Source organism: Argiope bruennichi, chromosome X1, assembly GCF_947563725.1.
Source record: "Argiope bruennichi chromosome X1, qqArgBrue1.1, whole genome shotgun sequence".
NCBI lineage: Eukaryota > Metazoa > Arthropoda > Arachnida > Araneae > Araneidae > Argiope > Argiope bruennichi.
The window spans coordinates 67724476-67746000 of NC_079162.1; the positions used below are offsets into that span (position 1 = coordinate 67724476).

A 21525-nucleotide genomic window follows, 5' to 3' on the forward strand; every position below is an offset into this window, starting at 1 on the left:
TACGACAAGTATTTAAATCGGGAGATGAATATATTAAGAAGTAAATAAAACCTCAGGTATGCAACGGAATTATTTTTTTCTATAAATACTGTTTTATTATTGTCAAAACACAGTATTAGTGACCACGCTGTGTCTGCGTTGCAAGAAAGACATGCATTACCTGTAGTCGTCTCCTTCATGCAAGATGGCACTCCATCCGACTTTTCACTTGAGTGGTAATTTACTGGCGCAAGATCCTTTTCTAGGATATGTTGCGCCGAAAACACGGTTCAGTTATTGAGTTTTTGTATTTAGTTCCACAAAATTCATTTTAAAAGCTAGTAAAACTGTAAGTAAAAATAAAATAGCAAAGTTAAATTTCACTAAAAATTCCAACCTTTTTCAAGAACAGAAATATATTTGAGTGAGGTGTTTCTTCTAGTAGGAAAGACAAGGTAAAATCAGACGAGTTGCAAAACTTTATACGGTCCCTGTGAAAATCAGGGCACTGTGTGGCTAAACGCCACTAAAATGTGGCGTATAAACTTTGCATGGACATTGCATTGGACCTCAAACAGGTGGAGATTCTCCAAATAGTAAGTGTCTGTTTGTGATACATGAACGGCCGATACGCAGTCGAGTTAAAATCCCATCATACTTCCGGTTGAAAGATGAAGTCCATGGAGTAATATAGAGAAATATATTGAAAGAATTTATTTCAGCTCATTGAAAAGTTAATAGAATTTATTCAGAATTTGTACTGAATTCAAATTCATAATGCGAATTAACTTTCTAACATTAAGAGTTTAAATTGTTTAAGTTCTTCTTTAAGAAAATCGAGTTTCATATTTATTAAAGTGGATTAGACAAAAAAAAAGTTGAGATCTGCTATAGCATAAGCAGGAATTGACGCATATTCCTAAAATGGTAAAAATTATGTTAGTGCATGCAAATTTTTGTTTCAATTTGTTTTGATTTCCAGTATTTCTTAGAAACGTTGAAGGATTAAATGTATATGCAAAAACTTGATATGAAATGTTTCTCGTATGAAGGTCGTCCGAACACAATGATGAATAGAGCTCGTGTTTCCCTGCAACGCTGTCTGGCGATCTAGCAACGACATAGGAATCTGAACTCATTAGCTAACAATAAAGAGACCTGTGAGATAGTTAAGGTAAAGAAATAAGTGAAGAAGAGAAGTTTGAAATTTAGTTCTCCGGAATATTTTACAAACAAATTTTAAATAATTAATCCTTTACTTTTTTGATATCACTATATTTATATTTCTTCTTTAAGTCTTGAATTGCATGGAAGAAGAATTGGGGAAGATAGCATTTTGCAAACGTCTAGGAGAATGTGCCAGTACATCAAGATGGCAATTAACTTTCGCCACATAAACGAATCCTAAAAATTCTTTATTCTTCTGATTCTTCTAGAAATATTGACCTGCACGGGAAAATTTAGGAAAGTTGCACATATCAAAAGGTTAAGAAAAATGCACTTGTGCCTTCAGATGGACCGGGCCATCGAGGAGGCATTAAACTTTTGACACATAAACGAATCCTGTCAACTCCCTTATATTTCTGCTTCTTCTTGAGAGAATCTTATTTGCAGGGATGGATTTAGAAAAACGGTGCTTACCAAATGGTAAAGAAGGATATATCTATACTAATGGCCGATCCATCGAGAAGGCATTCATTTTTTCACGCATAAATGAAACCTGTAAACTTCCTTATATTTCTGCTTCTTCTTGAGAGAATCTTATTTGCAGGGAAGAATTTAGAAAAACAGTGCTTACCAAATGATAAAGAAGGATGCATCTATACTAATGGCCTGTCCATCGAGGAGTCGAAAGACTCCTCGATGGACAGGCCATTCAACTTCTAATTCTATTCCAATTCTAATTCTAATTCTATTCTAATTCTTCTTCCATTTCAACTTCTAACTAACATAAGAATCCTGTATGCTCCAGGCAATCATTTTGAAAAATTTGATTTATCAAAAACGCATTCTCTATTAAGAAAGAGAGCACTGAAATTATAATGCAGAAAATATTATGTTGCACCTAAGAATTTTTAATAGTCTACACAAATTCAAGAATATGTCTTCTATAGAATTCCGCAATATCCTCAAGAGAATAGCAAGAGTGAAACATGGAAGTCAATAATACACATCATAAGATATGACTCCATTATGAGTCATAATAATTATGCCAAGCTTCTGGTGAACAATGTAGCAATTCCCTTGCCAATCGATTCTTCTTTATTATGCAGAATAAAGATAAATCACTTTGATTCCTTGTTACTTCACTTCTAATGAGAGTTTATCACTGTTGTAAATGTATTGAAGTAACTAATTTGAACTTATGAAAACTAAGAGTTTCAAAGCGAATTAATCAGAATTGAATTTAAAGTTAGTAAAAGGACGTTATCCTTAAAATGCTAATTTCAAAACATAATAAGAAATTGCCACTCTGTTGTTTCAAAATAACTAATAAACTAATTAGATTACTCCGAAACTTATACAGAATAAACTGTTATGAAATGCTAATTAACGAAGAATAATAACTTGAAACTGAAATTGTTCTTCAAAAGTTTAAAACAATAAAACAAAAGAAATAAGAAATAACGCTTTTAACGCTGTTGCTTTTAAAGTAAGCGCTTTATGGTAAATGTTGTTTTAAAGTTACAGGTAAGTGAAATTTATGGTTTAAAGTAAATGACATATTAAGGTTTTAGGAAAATAAAGCCTTAACTGGAGACATGAAATTAAGCAATGAAGAAGAAAATTAACTTTATTATTTTATCAACATTTAGAGCAAAATAACTGAAGTTAATTCAATTTTAACAGACACTGAGTGACTTTTGTAGAAATTTCGCTTGCTTTGATGTGAATAAATTAATGAAATATTTTTTCCACGAATGTCATTTTTTTATTTTCTCTTCCGGAAATTATAACTGAATTTGGAACTTGAATTATGAAGGAAAATGTTTACAGGAATTCTATTTTAGATGAAACCAGGAGCAGTGCCCCCCTCACCTCCAGAAATTTTGTATCATATTTCCTAATAAAAGTGTTACACTCCTCCTCCCGCTTAAGGACTGGGGATTTTGGGTGAGGCTGTGCATTTCACGATTGCTCAGGTTTTTATTTTTAGAATCCTTCACATGAGCATTGTGTGCTTCGTTGTAAAGTGAAGAAAAGTGAGTGTGGATTTTGTAAGCCATTTGTTTAAACCAAAATTTGACATAGATCTCCAGCTTTTTTAACAAGATCGCATCCAAATTTTATTTTTTGCGGTTTCGAGTAATTGAGTTATATACGAGCGAATATACAGGCCGGCAGATCATTAACCCTTTTGCCCTTTTAGCTCGAACTTTGATACAGATGTGCACTTTAGATGCTAAAAAATGTACTAAATTTAATTTATCTAAGTCTTTATGTTTTGCATTTATCGTGTTAATTTGTTCTGGGACAGACAAACTTCCTCTGAATGGATTTAAATTAAAATTTAATAGAAATTTGTAGCAGTTACATTACTCTTATCTTCTCTTTTGGACACTAGATGGCGATACCTGATTAGACCATTCCATAATGCATTGCGAGTCTAATTAGAAAGAGATGTGATGCTGTACTGTTAAGCTGCGCGCGTGAATGTGTTTGTGTTAGTATTTGTTTAAGTGTGTGAATGCGATTATTAAAGAAATGTTCCCAACAACATTCGTCCTGTTGCTTCCTGCACAGATCATAATAATCTACATTCCAATACAAATTTAGGAATTTGGTGTAAATACCATACAACAAATTTCATACGTCTATCTGGAAGCGTTTTTAAGTTATTATGTTTTCAGACTGACATAATTCCAAAAAAAAATGTCTTTGGAATTATCAGATGTGGTCGAACTGTTTTAATTATAATAATTTCTCTTTATGTACGAGGGCGTAATTAGTACAGTAAATTTCCCATTATTCCTAAAACTGAATTTTGTGGTCATTTTTTTGGATAACGTGACAACCTCAGATAATTAGGAAAATAGCCAAAGAAGCACCCAAATTTATACGAAAATATTTTTGAATTTTTTTTAATTTACAATATTAAACCTAATAAAATTTGGTTTGCTTTGAATACAAAGGCTTATAATATTAATTTATTACAATATAATTTAGACAGAAAGGTCAGGTTTACTTTTAATACAAATTCATATAATTATGATTTAATAAGCTTTAGATTTCTGTGCTCAAAATTTCGTCTATTTTTAATACAAAGGAATTGAAATTTGATTTGTTTTTTTGTGTTATAGCACCTCTTTTTAAAATTTTTAATTGAATTAAAAAATATTCTGGAATAAACAAACACTGATAATCGAGGGTTTACTGTAGTTATAAATTAAAAAAGCTGAAATAAAAGAATGTCGAATAGCATAAAGGATAAAACGAGTCAAATAAATAACAATGATTTGGTCATAAGACTAAACAATGAAGATCGATGAAATGCAGGACTAAGTTTATTACAAAATCGGCTTGATGAGGCATTCACCTTGCTTTAAACATTTCTATATTGTTTACTATTACTGAGCTGCAGTAAATTCGTATTATTTTTTGATTATTATGTTGTTCTAGTAACTAGTTGCTAAGTTTTCTTCTTCTGTTGATAAATATAACAAAGAATGTATGCATCTTTTATCATAGGCGCAGTATGAGATAAAAATGAAATGCAAAATTTACTATTCCAATATGTGGTGTTCATTCTGATATTGGTTACAGAATCCTGAGAAGTCGCGTTCGAATTTTTCGAGTCTTCACTAACTGATTCCTTTCCTGAGGGATATTGATGAAATTTCAAACAAAGAACTCCACCAAAAGACAAATGATTAAAAAGCTCGAAATCGAAAACTTTTCGCCCATGGAACAATGCTATCTGTCGGAATGCAGCTCTCAATCGATAAATATTATCCTTCATTAACATAATGGATTGTAATCTTTTCTTTCAGAGATGTATATCGACGGTGGTTAATTATGTTAACTCAGTTCTACGCCAAGTTTGTAATTTACTCAAGATACAAACTCTTTTCTGAGATTCACCATACCGTGATTATTGATGCAATTAATAATTAGAAGCAAACTTAATTTTCTGTTGGGAAGAGAGTAATGAGAAATTATGCAGAAGAGAAAGGAAAAATCTTTGGAAATTCTTTATAGATTTCTGCATTCCTTTGAAGCTCATGCGTTAAATTGGCCAATCAATATCGGTGCATTTGGTTTAATAACGCGAATGGGAGAAAATTATTCGTAAAACGTATTCGACTTTCACAATCAGACCATGCAATTAGATTTATTAGATTGAAGAGCAAGATTTAGCTGTTCATTACGGTAAGAAATGAAATTTATGGGGGGAAACAATTACTTTTCGTTTTCAGATGTGAAACGAATGTGCATATAAAAAATTTAGTTCTGCTACTGGAGAGGAAACGTTTAAGAATTGATTTTGCAATTGATTTTAAAAATGTGTATAATTTAAAAAATAATTGCATGTTTGAATTCTTTTATTGCTTTAAGGAGTATTAATTTTCTATTGAGCTTCTGTGGCTTGATTGTAGTGTTTATTGACACTTTAAGGGAGTTTCAGGACTCAACAACTACTGTCATGGAAACAAAAATCATCCTATTTCAATACCATCTAATTAAAAATTGAAACAATTGCGAAATTTGAAAATTTAATCATAGAATATTCATATACAATTACATTGTTTCTCATGTTTTAATTTAATTTCAAGAAAAAAAAAGTTATAAAGAAATATAAAATGAAGATTTTTTTAAATGTTAAAAATTAGTATTTTACTGCTAAATTTAAAAAAAATGATAAAAATCTACAAAATTAATATTAACTTGCAGAAAATGCTCAGTTTTAAAGTTATACATACTTTTTTAGAAAACTTAAAAAAATATTCTTGAAATCTAATTTAAAAAAAATCTGAAATTTTATTAAAAATTAAATTAAAATTCATGTGCACTTTTTTTCTGTGAATAATTTTTCTAAAAATTGATACATAAGTCATTGTAGAACTTATTTTGAGCATGCGCATGGGATTTAAGATTAATAGGACAAGTAATTTTTAAGATATCCTGCGCGTAAGCGAAATTTATTGTTTTGAGAAAAATGACGTTAAAGTAAAAAATAGTAAAAAAAAAAAAGTTCAAAGTAATGCAAATTACTTCCCCTCCTCCCCTCCAGAAGCGTAGGCACAGCATTCAGTTAACTTCAGCTGTTACATTTCTATTGAAATTTTAAGTTTTTTGTCCTTACGTACGTCAAACAATGTTGCGGTTGTATGTCATTTGACATTCTGGCAGAGGAAGTTTCTGTTAACATTTAATCGGTGTTATTTTAGTTTTTTCTCTATAACCTTGCAAGTTTTGATAGTATCGTTAAAAATTTAGTACCAAAATGTTCAGAAACGATGTTATTCTAACATATATTAAAAAATCGAAAAATTTGAAGTTTAAGAGTCCTGAGATCCCTTAAACAAAAGTGTAAAAAAATACTTTTGCAGATTCCATTCTCAAGTAAACAAAACAAACCAGTGGGAGTAATCTCTTAGACACCTTTTAGCATACTTACTAATAAAGGTGTTGTTTTCTTCATAGTTTAAACATAGTGGATATTGAGGTGTATGTACACACTTGAAGCTTCGAAGATCGTTCAAAATATCGATTTTGAACGATTTTTTTTATTGCTTAATAATGTTTTCTGATCCTTTAGCTTTCAAACGATACCAAGATGTTGTCAATATTCGAAAAACTTCTCGAGTTATAATTATTTTTTTTTAGTTACGGTTTTTTTAAAACTCATTTTATGAAGAATGATGTTTTTCCACTATGTTGCTTCCTTCAAACAATCATAACTCAACAAGAAATTAACCAAATACAATTATTTATATATCAAAATAATCTGTATGAAACAGCGGATGTTTTGTGCCTCAATCAAAGTAATATTTATAGAAATGAATTTTTAATAGCTATTTAAGTGTTAAAATTACAGAAAAAATCTCGCTTTTTCTATTCATCGTTGATGAAAAAATTGTTAAAAAAAACTATATATTTTTATAACTTGATTGAGGCAGGCAACATGAAGACCAATATTAGGCATAATTTCCAACTAGAATTGTGTGTCTGTAGAAATTAGATTTTAAGATATCATGTTTAAAAAAATATGTTAATTAGCTCATTAAATATTATTTAATTAATTAATAATTAGTGTAATATGGTTTTTTTCTCACTGAAATGAGTTGAAGCATATATTAATGACCTACAGTGAAAAAACTGGATTTGTAAAGTTAAAATTTAGAAAAATCTTCTAGTATGTACGTACACCTTGAGCAAAATCGTGAATATCATGAAAGCTAACACTTGAATTTTCAATTACTCTCATGAACATTTTGTGCTTCGTATAATAATAATAATAATAATAATAAAAATTGAATAAGCATTTTAGACTTTTTCAACAGGTTTAAATTGAAATTTTTTTCAGAAGTACAATTTTGATAAAAGTCTCAGGCACTAATTTAAATCATTGAGTTTTTGAATTATTGCTTTCATATGCATGCGAATGCATGGAATGATAGATAGTCAACCCATTAAAATATTTGGCCAAAAATTTGATACATTAGATACAAAAATACAGTACCAAATTTTGTTTAACTAGTTTTTTTTATTTATCTAGTTCCAAATGTTATTCTCAAAGATACTTTCCCTGAATGGATTTCGTTAATAATGTGTTAGAAATGTTCAAATTTGTAGTAAAGACTATGCATCAAATTTAATCAATCTCAAAGCATTTTTGAACTGTATTCACAGACAGACATGATTCTAAAAATGAATTTTTCGGATTCGAGAAAATTAAAAACCTGGCGATTCGTCAAATATCTAGAGATTCAATTTATTGGCGATTAAAGATTACTGTTTGTATCCAAGAAATTAAAAACTAGGTATTTTTCCATCTATATTTTGGTATGCACCAGCGTCCAAAATTTTTCTACAAACACAGGTTTTTGCAATTATTCAAAGCATCTGCTTCCGATAATTTAAAAATCGTATCCGTATTTTAAATGTAGAGGGATTCATATATTTTAAAACACGATAATGCATTGAATTTGAAGAATGGGAAATGCAAAATTATCATCTACATTACATAAGACGACTTTTAAACATTTTATATATATATATATATATATATATATATATATATATATATATATATATATATATATATATATATATATATATATATATATATATATATATATATATATATATAAACGTTAAACTGGCCAGTTTTCTTAATTGTCTACAGAAGAGTAGATTCTAACAAGAAATCTTTAGCAAATATTAACATTCTGTTAGTCGTCTATTTTTCAAATAAATGTAGTCATGCTGTATTCGTCAGATAGTATATATTGTTAACATTAGTAAATAATACAGCTTAGTAATAGAATAAAATAGATATATAAATATAATTTAAAGTAAACACAAACTACAAACACGGTTTTTTTAAACCCTTTCTAGGGCCGTGGGAAGTATGCTTCCTACCAAATTTATCAATTTTTGTATAAAATTATGTAGGTTGGCATAAGTTCTGACAAATTTTTTTAGTAAGTCAGAAACTTAGATGCTTCAGTTCTTTATCTCAGATAAAATGATGTGTCTTGATTTGTTACTTAATTATTAATTAACCAAATTAAATTTATCTAATAAGCTAAATGAATCCCTTTTCTTATTCTAATTTCAAGCCTAAAAATATTTTAACATAACATGACTTGAAAAAATTGACCCTTTAAAGAGTTAAATGAACAATGAAGATAGCAAAATGCAATTTTCTCACAAATAGAGCTTCATTTAGTTATTGAACGAAATAATCGTATATCTGTCCATTAACGGAATGTTAGAAGGTCAACGCGATTAACGGAGCGTGTTATTTAGATTATCTAACGGAATGTTAGAAGATTACAGACAACTGCATTTTCGAAATTCATTTGACGTTGAATTAAAATATAGTGTCTCCTTAGGCTTGCAGCTGAAAATTTCAAGCAGGCGTCACTCGATGGTTAGGAGTGTGTCAAATGGTAGTATCCAGGTTATGGAAGTACCTACTAGCACAATCAGCTGAAATGGTACTAGAACAATAATTTCTATGACAACTGGCAGTGGATGCCTTGTTGAGAAGGACAATTAAATACGATGATCATGATGAATTAAATGCCATGCTCTCTTCTATGAAGATTCAATATTCAGCGCACTAAGTTATTTTCAAAGGACTTTTAGCTGCAGAGAGATTGGTGTCTAATACAACGTTACTGACAAGCTGATATCAAATATAATTATTAATCAAGTATATGTAATTATTAATATCAAAGGACACAACTAATCCGTATATGAAAAATATTGCTAGTGAAACGTGTTGAATCGGGCAAAATGTAATATGATAGTATAGGACAGAGATGGCTAACCAGTGGCACGCGTGCCATTGATGGCACGCGACACAATATTTTGGGCACGTGGCCGATCAAAACGACTTGCATTTTAGTTCAAAATAACAAAGTTCGCTATGAAGTATTATGAACAAATGCGAGTGATCGGTCGCGGTGCACATATTCCCATTTCCTACTATTGTGTGCTAAGAATGGTTTAACATTTCTTGATAATGTAACGGTGTTAGTCACAAAAATAGTCAACATAATATCGTCGCAGGCTTTAAATAAGCGAAAGTTTGATGCTTTGTTGGATAAAGTCAACTCGGCGTATCATGGTTTAATGGTATAATAATGTTCACTGGTTGAGCTGCGGGATCGTACTTAAAGCATTTGTTTATTGCTTAGAAGAAATCAGACTGTTTCAGCCAAATGATGGGCAAATACCTACAGTTGTTGGATGTAATGTGGCTTTCAAAACTGGTGTTTTTTACAGACATATGCCAACATTTCAATGAAATGAGCATAAAGCTTAAATGCACGTATAAAACAATTATCGCCATGATGGATCTCTTTCGCCCTTTTGACGCTAAACTGCATGTTTTCAGAAACTACAAGTACTTTCCAAACTTGAAAAAAAAATTAAGATTTAGAAGTAAATGAGAAACCAGACGAAGAAAAAGCTATTGAAGAATTTATTTCTGTAATTGATTTTCAATCAAGGAATTTTCAGCCAGATTTTCTCAGTTAAAGGAATGATCAAAAACGCTCAAGTTTATGACGTACCCTGATGTGACTTCATTTGATAAACTGAACTGATTCCGATTCGATTGGAAATTGAAGAATTTGAAATGTAATCTATCTATTTCAAAATGGATTCAAATGTTCCAATCTATTTCAAAATGGATTAAAAAATTTATTGAAACAAGAAAAAAAGCTTAAACAGAAAGATTAATAAGGAATATAAGTAAAAATGCCAGTAACGAAATTTTAGAAACATAGAATTTTTCATGCTGAATCTACCTCTGCCTGCGAGTCATTATTTTCAGAGACGAATAACATTAAAGACTCGCTTAGAAACCGTTTCGCAGATGACTCCAATTCAGCATGCAATCTGCTGAAAGTAACATCTTTGTTATGTATCTGGCAACAGCCAGATTAGAGAAAGGAACTGTTATGTATCTGGCAACGGCCAGATTAGAAAAACCTTCCAGGCTGTGTGACGCGCGCGTGCTTTCTTACCTTTTTGAGTTCCGTAGTTCTTCGTATTGTACTTGTTCGGTGTAGTTGTTGTTATGCTCGTTTGTGCCTGTGCATCTTAATACTAATAAATGTTCTTTGCGTGTATGTAAAACGAATCGTATCGTCTCTCGGTCTACCTGGCATACATGACAAAAGAGTTGGCGACGAGGATGGGATCTTCGAACATTAGTTTTGAATCTTATGATGCGTCTGTGGAAGACTGGTCCAGTTATGTGGAACGTTTAGAATCTTACTTCGTTGTTAATGGGATCGAAGATAAAATGAAAGTCCCTGCTATTTTAAGCCTTATGGGAGCAACAACGTATAAATTGTTAAAGAATCTGGCCACTCCCAACATTCCTTCTGAATTGACTTATCAAGATATCGTAAAATTACTTTCGGAACATTTGAATCCTAAACCACTGGAGATGACAGAACGGTTTCGGTTGTACAAGAGGAAGCAATTTGAAGGTGAGTCCATTGCAAATTATTGTGCCGAATTACAAAAACTGTCGATACACTGTAACTTTGGGAACAATTTAAGTACGATGCTTCGTGATAAATTGGTGATGGGTCTCAAAAACGAAAATATACAGAAAAAGCTGTTAGCAGAGGATAAGTTAACATACGAAAAAGCTAAGAGCATTGCATTCGCAATGGAATCTGCTCAGAGAGATGTGTGTGAAATTCAGAATCAAATGGTATCGATAAAAAAATTACATAGTTCGCAAGATAAAACTATCAAAAAAGATTTTTCTAAATTTAAGAAATCTGAATCTACAAAGAAGTTTGATAAATCTCGGAAATGTTACAGATGTGATAGTACTCAACATTTAGCTCACGAATGTAAGCACAAGAACACTCAGTGTAGGAATTGCTTAAAGAACGGGCATTTGGCAAAAGTCTACCTCTCAAAACGTAACGAAACAGTTAAACAAATAGAATCTTGTTCTGAAACTGTACCAGTTAATAGCGTTAAATCACCACGACATGCAAGGGATAAGATTTTATTAGAAATTTTTGTTGAAGGGAATAAATGTTTATTTGAATTAGATACTGGAGCTGCTATTAGTTGTATGAATGTGAATGAATTTAAGAAACTTTGTCCGGATGTAGCCATTAAGCCTACCAAATTATTGCTTAGGAATTTCGATAATTCTATGATAACATCAGCTGGCCAAGCAGTGGTGCAAATTCAATACAAAGATCAAATTAATACAGAAACTATTTATTTGGTACATGCAAAAGTAAACGCAGTTTTTGGTCGTGAATGGTTGTGAAATTTCCAATTAGACTGGAGCTCAATTAAACAGTTCGGGTTGGAAATTGTAATTCTCGAACCAATAAATTAAATATCTTGCTTCAAAAGTATGAGAAATTTTTCTCCGGGTATCGGGAAACTGGAAAAGTTTTGTTGCCGTCTTCAAATGAAACCTAATTACAAACCGGTATTTTTTAAACCTCGACCAGTACCATTTGCTTTAAAAGAAAGAATAGAAACTGAACTTAAGAGGTTAGTTGCAGAAGACATCATTGAGCCGGTGACATATAGTGAGTGGGCTACACCAATTGTTCCTGTTATCAAACAGAATGGGAACCTACGAATCTGTGGTGATTATAAGGTGACTATCAACCCGGGACTAAAAATTGAGCAATATCCTTTACCCCGTATCGAGGACATTTTTGCTGAACTGTCAGGAGGGGAGTTCTTTACTAAAATCGACTTATCTGAGGCATACCTTCAAATGTTAGTTGATGAGCGGGGCCGACATCTATTGACGATCAATACTCACAAGGGTTTGTTCCGTTACAAGAGAATGAATTATGGTATAGCCTTAGCTCCGGCAGTGTGGCAGAGAGCCATTGAACAAGTTTTATCAGGTATCGCGGGGGTACACGTATTTTTAGACGATATTACCGTAACGGGTAGAAATGATCAAGAGCATTTGAAAGGTTAGAATTAGTACTACAGAGACTAGAAGAATATGGTCTCAGAGTAAATAAGCGGAAAAGTGAATTTTTTAAGAAATCTGTGAATTATTGTGGTCATACAATTGATAAATTTGGCCTCCACAAAACACAAGAAAAAATCGATGCTATTACGAAGGTACCAGTTCCAAAAACTGTATCTGATTTGAAGAGTTTTTTGGGTTTAGTCAATTACTACGGAAAATTTATTCCCAACTTATCTACTCGTGTCGCTCCTTTCAATAATTTACTGCAGAAGGGTACTAAATTTTTGTGGACTGCAGAATGTGAAAAAGCTTTCAAGGCATTGAAACAAGAAATTGCTTCAGACCGAATTTTATGCCATTATGATCCTAAGTTACCTCTTGTATTACAAACTGATGCATCACCAGTTGGAATAGGAGCAGTTTTAAGCCACATTATGCCAGATGGTTCGGAAAAACCAGCCATGTTTGCATCAAGGTCATTGACTAAAACGGAACGTAATTATTCGCAGATAGACAAGGAAGCATTGAGTATCGTATGGGGAGTAAAGAGATTTTATCAATATTTATTTGGTCGACATTTTGATCTCGTAACCTATCATAAACCCCTAGTATCAATTTTCGCACCTAATCGTAGTTTACCATGTTTATCAGCAACACGAATGGTTCATTATGCACTTTTTCTCCAAGCATTCAGTTATACAATCAAGTATCGAAACACAAAGAATCATGGCAATGCCGATGCACTTTCACGGTTACCACTAACAGTTGACAAGGACTGTGAGTACTTGACTGAAGCAGACGTAACAAATATTTCGCAAGTTAAATTAATGCCTGTTACAGCAACTGACATAGCTAGAGCTACTAAAACTGATAGGAAATTGTTCGAACTGTATGAAAGTTTAAAATCTGGAACTGAATTACCTGTGCCTTGGAAAGGTAGAGAATCTGAATTTTCATTGCAAAATGGTTGCATAATGTATGGTCATAGAGTATGCATTCCTGAAAAGTACCAGAATCAAGTTTTGGAAGAACTTCATGTTGGACATCCTGGAATTGTCAAAATGAAGGCCTTAGCTAGAAGCTACTGCTATTGGCAAGGTATTGATGCCAGTATAGCCAATTTTGTTCAGAACTGTTCAGCTTGTATCGCAACGAGGAACGAACCAGCAAGGATAAATCGACATCCGTGGGAATGGCCGAATGGACCTTGGCAAAGGATACACGTTGACTACGCTGGTCCTTTTATGGGGAAAATGTTTTTTGTAGTCTCTGATGCATATTCGAAGTGGATAGAAGTTATTACAGCTAGTTTTACAATTCATCATCTTCGTATCCTTTTTGCTCATTATGGAATTCCCTTAACTTTGGTTAGTGATAACGGCGCAAGTTTTACTAGTTACGAATTTCGACATTTTTTGAAACTGAATAATATTAAACATATAACTTCAGCACCTTACCATCCTGCTACGAACGGATAGGCAGAAAGTATAGTGCAGTTGTTCAAAGCTTCGTTGAAATCGAGTAGAGGTGATTCTGGAGATCTAAATGTGAAATTACAAAGAATTTTATTACAGTATAGAATAACTCCACATTCCCTCACGGGAGAAACTCCGAGTGCCTTGTTTTTGAAGAGATGTATTCGCACTAGGCTTGATCTTTTTAAACCAAATTTGAGAGACAAAGTTGTTCAGAAACAGAGTTCGAGACTTGACACAGAATCTATCTTGCGTGAGTTTCAGGAAGGGGAGAAAGTAGCTGTAAGAAATTATTCCGGACCTAACAAATGGAAAATTGGAACAATTATAAACCGAGATGGAACTTTGAGTTATAGCATACAAGTTGGAAATGAAATTTGGTAGAGACACGTAGATCAAATAAGGAAATGTGGGAAGTCGATTGAATTATCCCAAGCTGCTACTGAAATTCCAATTTACGATAAAGAATTGAATTTTCCAGATGAGCCAGTATCCGATGATGTTGCTGAATCGGAACCGCCTGCACCTTTACCTGAACTTGTCCCTGAACCTAAGGATGTACCTGTATTTGCCACTCCAAGTGATGATATGCCACCTGGCCCTGTACCAGACGCTTCCGGAAAGCCGAAAACTGATGTGCCACTCCGACGCTCAACCCGAATCAGGAGACCTCCAGAGAGACTCCACCTGTGACTCTATATTTTGTCGGGGAGGAACTGTTATGTATTTGGCAACAGCCAGATTAGAGAAAGGAACTGTTATGTATCTGGCAACGGCCAGATTAGAAAAACCTTCCAGGCTGTGTGACGCGCGCGGGCTTTCTTACCTTTTTGAGTTTCGTAGTTCTTCGTATTGTACTTGTTCGGTGTAGTTGTTGTTATGCTCGTTTGTGCCTGTGCATCTTAATACTAATAAATGTTCTTTGCGTGTATGTAAAACGAATCGTATCGTCTCTCGGTCTACCTGGCATACATGACAATCTTACAATCCTAATATAAGCTATTTGTCATCCAATCTGCAACAGCAGAAGTCACACTAATGTTACTTTAATTTGAATTACACGTATAACTAAAAACTTTACTACTATATAGTACAAAATACATCTTTTAGTAGTAAATAAAGAGTTTTGAATTGTTAGTATTCAGTTTTATTATTTTCCTGATAATCCCAAATCAAAACTATTGGACGGCACGTGTGTACCTCATTAAACATTTCTTTAGAAAAACTGGCACGTTGATCCATAAAGGTTCGCCACCCCTGGTATAGGAGTTTCAATAATACTTGAATTTTATTGTTTAAGAATGGAAATAATTCGAAAACAACAAGAAATTTAATTTAATTTGATATCATCACAACCAATTCCTTAAATAAATATAAAATGCAATATTTGCTTACTTGTTAACAATGCGTATAAAGTTTAATTCTAACGCATTAGCTGAATAACACCGAAGTGATTTTAACTTTTGATCTCACAGATGTAAATATGCATGAAGTATAATCTTTTCTGCCGGCTGAGTGAAGCATAATTTTTATTCTACTGCTTAAATAAAAAATTATTAAAATTATCCTAAAGAGATTTTATTAAATGCATAAGGCTGTAGCAGTAAACGGAGAAAAATTATCAAAACGTTTTATTTTAATAACAGCTATCTAAGTGATGAGCATTAAATGGGCATTCATTTGAATATCACCTGATAAGACTTTATATCTTGCTTTCAGCTCTTAAAATGTCTGTAACGATTTAATTCATATAAGAATAAAGAAATCATTACTTAAAAGCCGTATGAAATGGAGATTAATGCAAAAATTTTCTAATTTGCAATCTTACCGACTTGGCTTTAAACATTAAAATTCGTAGCGATTGCGAAACTGATCTCTTAAGTGCATCTCTGCATTACAACGCATTAAATGGAGATTACGTGCGCAGAAATGATTTGAATTAAGCTTGCCATTTGATTTTATTAAACTTGAAAGATGTGTTTTGCAATGACTTATTTGTTAACGCAATTACATTGAACGGACGAAGGGAAAAAATAATGTATTCTGAGCAAAATACTCACTAAATGCGAGAGCCAAAGGAATAAAAATATCAGTTGTTCAGCATTATTACTTCAATTTTGTTAGGATTTAGGGTTATTGTAAATTAATCTAGATTTAGAGTTACTTTGGTTGGTTGACTGATTTGTTAAATCTAATGGCGCAAAACACAGATTTCGTCATTTAAAACATTCTTCGTTCTTTAAAACATTTAAAACTGCTCAGTATTATATATTATCACACAACCGATCTGTATTAAGTGTTATCGATGGTATAACAGAAAATGAAAGACAGAATTACTGCTTAATGCTGTACAAAAGTCTCACTTAAAGGCTTAGCTTCTGAATGAAGAGTCAATAATTAAATATTTTAAATCAGTTAATCCGACCAATGTCTAATCTTATGTAATGCAACTCTTCGATAATTGTAAAACCACTTGTCTATTTAAATTATGACTGTAATAAATTCTGTTTACTTCCACTCTAAATGAGCAAGCTGGCTTAATTGCCATTCTTTCTGCATAAACAGAATTTTTCTATCATCATTCCTTAGTGAATTATTGCTGTTTAAAGTTATTTCAAACTTTTGAATCATCCTGTATTCCATTTTCTTAAACTTTGGCTCTTCCTTTCTTTTTTAAATTTTCAGAAACTCACTTTTATGTTTCCATCGCAATTTATTTTTTTTTTTATTTTTCAAGCTTCTACTCAAGAAGATATCTCTATGCGTTCAATTAATTTTAAAAGGGCTTTTTATATTGACTGTTAAACGGTCAAAAAGTTGGTTGACGTTATGGTGATTGATATAATAATCGTTATCATCTGACCATTGTCCTCTCCGCATGTCTGCGAGTTTCTCCTACTTATATAAGGATATTAAAGATTTTGTTTGTCCCCTTTTCTCCTCCTTTTAGAAATGGTTTTTAGCCTTGTCTTTTTTTGTACTTTTAAATTTTAGTTCTGATTTAGTTTTAATTTTATTTAACTATTTTATTTAATAAATTCATGCAGTTAATTTATTATTTTTATTGAGCTTATCAGTATTGGGTGAAAAACAGGTTAAGTGCAGTCATTTACCATTAGCTCTAAATCGTCTTATCTTCAGAATGTTTTTTCTTACTGTATAAAATTAATAAAAAATAATACTTTAAAAGAAAGAACTTGATTTGTTTGGTTCACATTAAGTTTTGAAGATATCGGTTTTCAAGTTTTAACCGGGGTCAGATGATGAGGATGACATTTGGCCTGCTATTCTGCACTCAAGAATTTAATATGGAAGATATCTGACTTCAGTAGATTTATAGAATGTTTAAATATGACTCTGTCCTTTCTCAATAGATGGCGTTAGTAGTACTGCTTGTTTGCAAATAAATTGGGTAAGTTATATTTAAAAGGTTTGATAGCAACCGTAATTAATTAGTGTGTAACTTCTAGTTAAATATTTCAAAAATATATTTTTTTAGCTTAGAAAATATGTCGATTTTGGGCCAAACAAAAGCATTTACGAGAAATCATAATACATTATTTCAGTGCAAAGACAGCTGCATCAGGAACACATCAATTGATGTTAGATACTTATAGTGGACATGTCCCATCGAATGCAATGCGCAAGGAGTGATTTTGGCGAAGAAAGATGAACGATACAAGAAACATTTGAAGAATTTAAATGAAGCATTTAAGGAGAGATGTCCAAAATAGAATGAAAGGCACGAGGTGTTTATTTACAACATGATAATGCTTGCCCGCATGTTGACAGATCAGTGAAAGAAACTTTAGAATTACTTTGTTGGCATGCGTTGTCCCATCTGTCGTATTCACTAGTTGTTGCTCCTTCAGAATATTTTTTGTGTCGTTCCATGCAAAATGCCCTTTATCGAGACGTTCGATTTCCAAATATCAAAATCGTCTCGATAACTCAATAGCATCTCAGTAATCTGACATTTTTCTATGTGGATGTGGATTTCGTTTGTTGAACCAAAGGTGGACAAATGTTATAAGAAATATTTTGAATAATTCGATCTTCAATTATTATAAAGAATAAGTGTCTTTTTTACTTATAAAACGGCCGGAGTCATATTTATATACCCACTAGTCCCACTGATCTTTACTGAAATATGGGCTTGTATCAATAATTCTGCCACCTAGACACTGGGACCCGCTCAGAAAGCGGAGATATATCACATGCTTTTGTAATGAAAAGTTCTCAAAACAGGAAACTTTTATTTGACAGTTTGACACAAACATTTAGTAAAAATATACTTAGTGGTCAGTTGTGCCATCTTCATTTTAGCAGATTTATACAGTTTTGTTTAACTTGAATTGCTTTATGTTTGTAAAGTTGAAATTTCGTAAACATTTTTTTCACTCACTTCCTGTAGTTTTATATTTACTTCCCAAATTTTGTTTTATCGTGAAAATGCGGATTCAGGTATTAAATTTGATAAATCATACACTATTTCATTATTTTCAGAACTTCATCTTAAATTAATAAATTCAATTCAATGAGAGTGGTGCCATTTAGAAATGAATTTAAGAAAATATTGATATTAAGATTAATTAAATTGCAATCTGAATTTTTTTTATTCTGAAGCAATTAAAGTTTCATATATATTAAGGTTTCTTATTCATTCATTTATTTATTTTCTGGCATAAATATATTTCTTTGTCGGACTTACGCTTTATGAATGAGAAGTTTATTCTATATCCTTTGAATATGTTTTCCAGTGTCAATGAGGTCAGAAAGCTTTCATTCTGCATTGGAATTAATTGCAATTTAATAAACGAGTCTCGAATTTTTTTTATTTATCATAAGATTGTTCGAAACAAATCACCGCCTAGGTTTTTAAAAAAGTAAAAAGTCTTTAGGATATAGATTTAAGACTTAATTTCTCCTCATAGAAATCTCAAATGAATAGCCCAAACTTAGTTTGCTAAAATACTTTCAAAAAGACAATGTTTCTGCTATTAACAAATAATTCAAATGCATTTTAATTGGTATTACAATACTTCAATGCAATTGAACAATAATAGAAACTCTGCACACGGAAACACGTATTTTAGCATCGGTTATTAATTTAATACACAAATGTTATTCTAACTTTTATTTGTAGTTTAACGTTTAAACTATCTTTTAATTCATTTCAAAAGTTTATTGTGTCCCGAGGCGAATAATTATTTCGAAGATATCATGTTAAGCTCTGTATTATGGATTAAAGACAAATAATACTTTTTGATCTGTAATTTAATCGTTGTTAGCCATATAGTTTTGGGAAATGGTACAATTAAATCTCAGTAATTAATTTTGAATCTGAAATTCAAGAGCCGATTATTTTACTGATTAGACATTTTAATCCTTTCTAGATTCGTGGAAAGCATACTTTAGACCGAATTCATTCCATTTTTAAATGCTTCATGAAGTATTTTACCGTCACTTATTACAGCCACTATTCCTTATTAACTTCATAAACCATAAAAAATAATAAGCTGACTACTTAATATTTTCAAAAGACCAAAATAATCATTAATTAATTTTCATCATTATTCTTTTGAGATAAGGATTTGTAGATATATAACACTGAAAAGGAAGCTGACCTAAGTTCTCGCTAAATTTTTCGATGAAATGAATGCCTATATTTTTTAATTTCTTAACTCAAACCGTAACAAAATATCCCCATTTGTCAATTAGGGATTAATTAATTATTCAAATTAATTAAAAAACTAAATCAAATTAATTTTATCTAATAAGATGTATAAATTTCTTTTCTTAAATCGATCTCAATACGAATTTTTTTTAAAATATGCCATTACTAGAAAAAAAGTCATTTCAAGGATTACGAAAAAATCTAATAAATTTAATTAATTTTTACTTTCCCAAATACGAAACTTTAAAACAAACAAACAAATAGAAGTAGTTTTCACAAGATTTTCACGCATACTCTGCATTAACGGTCTTATCCATCTTCCCCCGCATAAAATTGTGGACGTTAGGTAAGGTTCAATTTGAGACGGAATTACAGTTGTACTCACATGATAACATATCGAATTTCATGCGTTTACAAGCATGAGAAAGTACAGATTGACAGACATGCCAAGTCTTTGACAAATTTAGTTCAAAATTTGATAAGAACCCACATTTCAGGTGCTAAACCTGTGTACAGAATTTTATTTATCCAACTCTTTCAGATTTGAATTTATCTAGATCACCTGTATTTGAACAACCAGACAGATAGACTTCCTTTGAATGGATTTCGTTCAAAATTTGGTAGGAATTCACAAATTCGGTCGAAAATCCGTATGCCAAATTTTATCATTCTATTTCAAAGCAAATTAGACAAGAACGCACATTTCAGGTGCTAAACCTGTGTACTGAATTTTATTTATCTAACTCTTTCAGATTTGAAGTTATTTAGATCATCTGTATTTGAACAGCCAGATCGATAGACTTCCTTTGAATGTATTTCGTTCAAAATTTGGTAGGAATTTACAAATTTGGACGAAAATCCGTATGCCATATTTTATCATTCTATTTCAAAGCGGTTTTGTGTTATCATGCTCACAGACAAATACAGAGACATAGTGCCAAAAATTTGTTTTTCGGATAGAGAGATCAGATACGTGGAGAATCAATCAAATCACTAGCTCTAATTTTTTTATGATTACAATATTTTTTCTTCTTATATGAGAAAGTAAAAAATACTGAAATCGTCGAAAAATTCAACTTCGAAATTTTTATGATTTTTCTCGTTTTAGATCTTTCTAAGTAAAAAAAACAAAACAAAAAAAAAAGACATTTTTGGCATTATTTTTGTGAACACGATGACTAAAAAAAGTAACAAAAAATAAAGATCAAATTTGACATCACATTTTTAAATCAAAATTCTACTTTTCTGTTACATATTTGACGAAATTTGTCTACGGGAAATCTATCCGTCGACTATGTGACTTTTGCTATTTGATAGATGAAATTCTATATGTGGTTCTAAACCAGAATTTCATATCTATGTATCCATTTCTGGGCCAAACTGTTTCTCGGTCTTTCTTTCTGTGTGTTTACGAACACAATAGTATTTTTCTAAGATTTCTAGAAATTTGATATTCGGTTTTATAAACAAAACTGGCGACCTTTATCAAGTTTCGGTCCAAATGTTAAAAGGAAAGGCATTCAAAATGCTTACTCGCTTTTTTCTTCGCTACTTTAAGAAATTCAAAACGCGTTATATTGTGTAAGGGAAATGCATTTAGTACAGGATACTATCCTACTGGTTACCTCTAGTTTGTATAAAGAAGAAACGAAAACTTCAGTATTATATATATTTCTGGAAAAATTGAATAAATATCAGTGGCGGTTTGTAAACTAAGAAATAAATAATTCCGT

At 31.6% G+C, this 21525-nt stretch overlaps 1 protein-coding gene across 1 annotated transcript; it reads left to right on the forward strand.

Annotated features, from left to right (window-relative positions):
• The first annotated feature begins 12055 nt into the window (after positions 1–12055).
• LOC129959256 (uncharacterized protein K02A2.6-like) lies at positions 12056–14808 on the forward strand. Its single transcript, XM_056072077.1, has 4 exons — positions 12056–12583; positions 12712–14007; positions 14215–14397; positions 14500–14808. The coding sequence occupies exons 1-4, from the start codon at positions 12056–12058 to the stop codon at positions 14806–14808; spliced, it is 2316 nt and encodes a 771-aa protein (XP_055928052.1).
• The last annotated feature ends 6717 nt before the right edge of the window (positions 14809–21525 follow it).

Bases quoted from the DNA above. Each gene is read 5' to 3' on its own strand.
- LOC129959256 (XM_056072077.1), top strand. From the start codon at position 12,056: ATGAGAAATTTTTCTCCGGGTATCGGGAAACTGGAAAAGTTTTGTTGC. The intron at 12,584-12,711 runs GTATTTTTAGAC...GAATTTTTTAAG, and splicing joins CAGGTATCGCGGGGGTACAC to AAATCTGTGAATTATTGTGG. The intron at 14,008-14,214 runs GTTAGTGATAAC...ATTTTATTACAG, and splicing joins ATGGAATTCCCTTAACTTTG to TATAGAATAACTCCACATTC.